The sequence below is a fragment of the Brienomyrus brachyistius genome, chromosome 9 (genome assembly GCF_023856365.1).
Source record: "Brienomyrus brachyistius isolate T26 chromosome 9, BBRACH_0.4, whole genome shotgun sequence".
Lineage (NCBI taxonomy): Eukaryota > Metazoa > Chordata > Actinopteri > Osteoglossiformes > Mormyridae > Brienomyrus > Brienomyrus brachyistius.
The window spans coordinates 3,165,506-3,172,500 of record NC_064541.1 but is presented as its reverse complement, the minus strand read 5'-3'; the positions used below and the strand labels follow the sequence as shown (position 1 = coordinate 3,172,500).

General features: G+C 38.4%; 1 protein-coding gene across 2 annotated transcripts in view; it reads left to right on the top strand.

Annotated features, from left to right (window-relative positions):
• The window catches only part of LOC125748293 (uncharacterized), a 5,871-nt gene extending 180 nt beyond the window's left edge, over nt 1–5,691 (top strand). Inside the window, exons 1-2 of one of the 2 annotated variants that reach the window (XM_049024259.1) lie at nt 1–61; nt 1,045–5,691. The exon at nt 1–61 is cut by the window's left edge and continues 180 nt beyond it. In XM_049024259.1, the coding sequence (XP_048880216.1) occupies nt 1,106–4,093 (2,988 nt within the window). In that variant the 5' untranslated portion in view covers nt 1–61; nt 1,045–1,105 and the 3' untranslated portion in view covers nt 4,094–5,691. Of the gene's footprint in view, nt 62–1,037 lie in introns of both variants that reach the window. The other variant, XM_049024258.1, reaches the window with a different exon arrangement.
• Nucleotides 5,692–6,995: the final 1,304 nt, after the last annotated feature.

The following is a 6,995-nucleotide window of genomic DNA, read 5'->3' as shown; positions in this document are numbered from 1 at the left end:
CATTGTGGTATGTTTAAAGCAGAACGTGTCAGACATTCATAAGGACTACTAATGAGAAAAGGTTGGTAATTTAAAAATCGTGGTTGAATATAAAAAGTTATTGCTTATTTTTAATGTCGTTGATGTTGCAATTTAAATGAATTTGAACGAAGTACCTCGCAATATTAGAGAAAGATATGATCGCTAGCCAGCTAGCATAACGTAGGCTGTGCAATATCGCTTGTTGACGAAAGGCAAAGATTTATACAGATAAGTCATTAAATGTGTCCTTTTCCCATTACGTAATTTTAGCATAGTTAATGAGATACTCAATATCTTCCATAGAGGCATGCGGGATTCTCTTAAATTACACTATACCGTTTTCGTTTTGTAGTTACATGTATGCATTCATTCATAGTTGCAATATAATTTTCTTGACATGCGTATTTCAACAGAATTAAATGTGGTCAATTTACATTTTACCACGCCTGGCAATTAATGTGCATAGTATTGTCATGTTATAAAGGTAAGACGTAACTATATTAGGGTGATTCCTGATTCTACTTCTAGCTTGTATCATACTATACATTAATGTAATAATATGTCAGATATTAAGATCAAATATTAAGATTAAATTATCATGAAGCAGTATGTTGTCTAAATAGATAATGCTACACAATAAGTAAGATTTCGAGTACAATAACATGTAGCTAGGTGAAAAAAATGTGTATGAATTATTCAGAGGCTGTTTGTCCAGGTGTCCTGTGATGGACTCTGTCCAGTATGTTTTATATTCTTTTTGCCCTGTGCATCCTAGGATAGGCTACATATTCACTTTGATCCTATGCAAGATAAGTGGTTACTGAAGATGGATGGAGAATAACCTTATAGCATTAGATGACTTATATAACAAGCTTGACATGCTGCTCTGTTAAGTTAAAGGTGTTGGTGAACAATATTTAAAAATTTTGTCTTTAGATCTATGTGACTGGTTTTTAATACTTCCTGGTTAAAATTAACATGTTAAAGTTTTTCTCTCTTGTTCTTTAATTGTGGAGTTTATAGGGAGAGATTGAATCCCACCACACTTCAAGTTCCCCAGGGTCTGTACTTCTGATCGCTTCAGATGCTGGGAATTCATGAAACTGGAGATAATGGCTCTCTGCCATCAAGGACATATCGCTGTATGGCATGTTCAGCCACCTTTTCGGGACTGTCCTCTTTACTCGTGCACCAGGCATCTCATGCAAATAACACCAACTCACCTGATGGGAATCAACCACCACTCGCTCTCCAAGTTTCCTGCAACAATTGTAGAAGCACGTTTTCCAGCAAGGATCTTTTGGACAAGCATCATTGCAGTGCCCCGCCCATCTCTGCCTCTTCCGCTATTTACGTCTGTGAGTGTGGGGATAAGTTCCAAGATTTGAATGCCATGCTTGAACATAAGCAGTTACACAAGACACAGATGGATGTACAGGAGCCCCTGGCAATAAAGGAGGAGAAAGCAGTAGGAGAGAGCATAAACAGCCCCAGCCATTCAGACCCTATACATGCATCTTGTAGTGAGAGCTTTAATCTTACTTCTCATTCCATTCTATCCTCACATGTCCATCCACCTAGCCCCCAAATCTCTCAGTCAGCTACTGAAGACTCTGTCTCTGAAGTGAGCAATAAGGAGATTTTCAGTCATGCTCCCTCACCTGTTGCACAGTTAAACAACACACCTTCTTTAAAGCAAGTTGCACCCATTCCTGTTTCCAACTCACCTGAATTAATTTTGGCACCAACCATTACAGCTCTAAAAGATGACTTGGAACACAGAAGTGTTGCGGATGTGAATTCTGTCTCAGACTCAAACAGTCCTGTTCATAGCGATGCGGTTCTGCAAAATGATCAACAGGATGTCAAACCCCTAAAGAAAACCTTAAAGAAAATGCTGGTGTCTGCTTTCATGGAAAGATTGCCACCAGCCCAGGTAGCCTTGGGGGCTAACAAGGAAGAAATATCAAAACCAGTGGGATCGCCATCAGTGATAACTTCTGAATCTGTAGAGGGATCATCAATTAGTCAGTTACGAAGATTACTATGTAAATCTGGGACTAAAACGAAGCAGCAATTGGCTGGCGCTCTTAAGAATCTTGGTAATACTGTTAGTTTGACTAAGGTTTTTCTACCTGTGGTGGCACTTGAGACGCGTCGAAAGTTAGTTGGGGTCAGTGAAAATGGCCAAGAAGGTAGACATCAGTGTGGACTCTGCCGGAGGATTTTCCATGACATAGATAGTCTCATATTTCATCATACTACGCACAAGAAAGAAAAAATTAGGGGCTGTCATCATTGCAAACGTCTTCTCATTAGCAAAATCTGTACGCAGATCCATCATCTATGTAGACCGGAGCCTGCAGGGATTCTGCAGGATCCATTCACTGTAGGTGATGTAATGCCCCTCTCTTCAGGTAATGTAGCGGTTCATGGCCAAAAAGGCACCATGGAGAACAGTACTGAGAAACAGCTGCAGAAAAGGCTTTTCTCTTGTCACATGTGCAAACATAGTTACACACGCCTGTATAATCTAAAAAAGCACAAATGTCATTTGTTTTCCCATCAGCATGTGGATGGTCTCCCAAAGGACAAAGTCCATATGGTGAAAGGAAATGTAAGAATAGATAATGAGAGTGTGGTTGGAATAGGAGAATCACCCATGCAAAAGAATGTTTCTGTAGCCACGGAAGCCACTAGTCTTATCAAAAGGGAGATGACTGAGTCTAACTCTCCAAGAGGCCCAGAGGTTTCTCTCGGCATGCTAGCAAAGAACCCAGGAATAAACTTGGATGTCTGGCCAGGCTCCCCAAAAAGTTTCATGCCGTTCCCTACAAAATCAGTCAGACGAAACTCAGCAGAACTGCAGGAAACAAAGTTGGAAGGCTGGACTGCTTCCACACAGGAGTATTCAGCTTCAAAGCATATGGGAGAAGTTGAAACGGAAGGCGAGGTGAAAAATGTAGAGGCACAGGAAGAGAAAAGACGCTGGACTATGCCAATTGATGAATCGGACATTGATGTTCTAGTTGAGGCAGAGCACAGTAATAATAAGGAGTTTGTTTTCAAGAAGCCTGGTGTAGGAGATGGTTTTCCATTCACATCCAGTCAGCTAAATCATCCAATCCAGACATCTGAAATGCACCAAAGTCATTTGCCCTGCAGCGGAGTGCCGCATCACATTCAGGACACACTGTCAATAAACGCAAAGTCACATCTGGAAATCAAGAAAAGGTTTGAATGTCTCAATTGTCGGAAGAGCTTCAGTCGCAGATATGTTCTCAATCTGCACAAGAAGAAATGTATTCCAATAAGCAGAAACACAGAAGACATTGGCAGTCACAGTGATCAAAATACTGGAAAATCCGAGAGAATAATTTTGCCACGAGATCATCAAGGATCATTCCAGGAACCAACAAACCAGGAAAGGATGCTGATCCTCACACCATCTTTTGGGGTTCAGGGTGATAATCTTTCTTCGGGGGACTCTTGGGGAATTATGTCATTACCACCTGTTTTGCCAAGAAAAGTGACTTGTGAATGTGGATCAGTTTTCACCAGCTCTCGTCAACTGTTTGAGCACCTTCAGATGCATGCCCAAGAGTCTTACATTTGTCCTACATGTGGGAAGAACCTCCACTCGTGGATGAGTTATGAGGCCCACCTCCACACACACAAACGCTCAGTTTGTCCAAAGTGTCAGCAGTCTTTCAGCCAGCACAGCTCGTTGGTCCGGCACCTGAATAAGAATCGATGCAAAGCTGATGGTATCATGGGGAATAAATTTCTGTGCCCCAGTTGTGGTGTGGAATTTCTCACTTGTTCCAGGCTTAAGCTCCACATGCACTACTGTGCATCCACGCCTTCCAGCAAACCAGTCGTCTGTCCAGTATGCACACACAGCTTCAGTAGTAACAAGGAGCTCCAGAAACATTTAATCACCCACAGTCACACCCAGGCTTTTCGGTGCCACATCTGCCAGCGCAGCTACCCTAGTCTGAAGTCTCTTAAGAATCACAAAAGAAAGGTTCACCGATTGATGTTTACCAAGAATTCAGTAGGGGCTGTATAATAAAATAAGTTTATGAGTGGTTCATCTGGAGGTTTCAGACTAAAAACAAGAAAACATCAAGTTCATTCAAGCTATGATGAATCTGTGCTTATTACTCAGTAGTGACTTGTATAAAGGTGGCTGCATACTGCCGACAGAATCAATGTTGTTTTACCAGTATGATGATGCATGAGCAGTGGTTGTGCAGTTCAAATGATACTTAAATACTTAAAATGTCATTGCCACCTTGTTTGTTGTAGCTCTTGTTATAACTCAGTGAGGGCACAGAATGTTTTTGATGCAGTAAACCCACATACAGAGTACAAATAAATGTATTATGGCAAGTACATGAGTCATTTTAATAAAAGATGGTTTCTCTTTTGGTATAGAAGTTGCTGTTTTTATTAACGAAAATTGGTCTAATACTACCAGCACAGACAGGAAAGCCAGCAACTTATGCAACACACATGGTTACACACTAACTGAATGTGCATTTCACTGCAAACATTATAGAGTTACAATATTTATTATTATACACAGATACAAATCTTAATTTAGATGATTTATGAATATGGATGATGTTCTGCAAAGCATGCTGGTAACTGCATAATTAATACTGTTGCCCAACGCTGCGCTCCCACGTTATGTCGACCAATCGTGGACAGTGGTTGAGATCAGAAAAAATAAAAATGTTTGCCTATTGATAAAATAACATTGATTCTGTCAATTTAATTTTAAATTTGTTGCCACCTTAACGCTGTGAAGCTAGCATGTAGTTGTGAACCTTTACTGTTTAACATTTTTCAGTGAAATTGAAATTGCATGTCTTGACTTAACTAGTTCAGCAATGACATTTCACATCGTAGTGATGAATTTAAAATATATAGGTGCTTTTTTGTACTCATTGAAATTGTACAGTTTCAGTAATACTGATATGTGAAAATGCTGAAACTCATTAATTACTTGTGCTTCATTTATATTCATTCCAGTTGCTCCATAAATAGTGCCGCTGCTTAACTGTAGGATTTAGGGTTTAAATCTAGATGCGGATTCTGTAAATTCATATAGTTATTTGACAGTGTTTCCCCTAGGTTTACAGCTTTTGGGCTTGGGGGGAGGGCAGACGAACACTGACAGGATTCATGGTGTTAATGTGTTTCTTTTAATGACAGCAGTTTTCAGGTGGTTGACGCTATTCTATAGGAAAGGTAACGTTAAATGACTTCTGTTGTGATCTGGCGCAATATAGAAAATAAAATTAACTTGACCTTCAAGGGGCAGTGGGAGGTGCTGTTGGGGAGGGCGAGGCGCCCCCCCCTCCCCCCAATATACTGGTAGGGGAAACAGTGTTTGATAATCGTCTCATGTTTGTATGGCTTTCGCCTAGGTGTTTGCTACCATACTTTTAATTTTTCAAATTTTTTTTGTTGTTTTCAGCCATAAATGAAAAAGTACATATCCCATATTACTTGGCATCTCTATAGGAGAGTAATAGACATTGTGCTTGTATTTCTTTTTTGAGCTGGATTTTAAATGTTCATTGTGTAATTTCAGTGTTCAATTTTCTTTGTCATTGTGATTTTGCCTCTGTTGTTGCAAATTAAATGTAATCTACCATCCTTAAGTACATTGTGTTACGTATTTCACAATAGTAAGTATCCTAAAATACGGAAGAATGTAACACCGTTGGAGCACTATCGTTAGTAATTGGGCAGCAGAAATTGAAAGTTTTAAAAGAACCATTATGCTAGACAACCTCCCATGGAAAGCAGGAATATATGTGAATTAGTGGTTTGTGTTGATTAAAATATTGTAAAATCCCCAGTGTGTCAGGATGACTAACAGGTTAATGACTAAAATAGTATCAATTGCCACAATTTTTGTATCAATTTATGAATTTATTGTAGCACCATTTAACACCAGCCGTAGAGTTAACTGTTTTAGTTTTACATTTTTTCAACGTGTTGATAAACAGCATATTTTAATGCGGCCTATGCTAAGTGCACTGCAATGAAAAAGATCAGTGAAGTGTCTACTACTGTTTTGAAAGTATAAATTAAATGTTTCATTCTACACACGTGGACAAAATTGTTGGTACCCTTCAGTCAATGAAAGAAAAACTCACAATGGTCACAGAAATAACTTTAATCTGACAAAAGTAATAATAAATAAAAATTCTATGAAATTTAACTAATAAAAGTTAGACATTGATTTTCAACCATGCTTCAACAGAATTAATATGCTTTTTTTTGTCCAGGCCTGTTTCATGAATTTTTTTTTTTTATTAATTCTGTTGAAGCATGGTTAAAAATCAATGTCTGACTTTTATTAGTTAAATTTCATAGAATTTTTATTTATTATTACTTTTGTCAGATTAAAGTTATTTCTGTGACCATTGTGAGTTGTTCTTTCATTGACTGAAGGGTACCAACAATTTTGTCCACGTGTGTATATGGTTTTTTCCCACATTTGCTGTTTTAAAAATAGTTTTGTGTGCTTACAAAGAATTGAATAGTTTTTGCAACTGGAAGATGAAGTGTTCAACAGCCTTATTCAAGATACTGACTTATTCTTGGTGGTTAAAACTAAATTTGGATTTTATATTTCAGTAGTTCTGTTATTGGAGTGCTACACATCAGGGTATAATGGTAATATTGTGATGCATTGAATGGTGACACTGGTATGATGAGTATTGTATCTTGGGTTATTTGGCAATAACCAACCCAATTGATGACCTTGACAAGAATTTGTAGCATCAAGGTGACTGCATTGGTGAAATATTTGACATGCTTTTTAATGCATTGCTCATCAGAATAATGATTACACATATGAGAATCTTAATCAAAAGCTAAAGTTGGCTACTGAAATTTTTTCTGCCCCATTCCCATTGTTCAGTTCCTTATACAATGGCATACCTGTATTT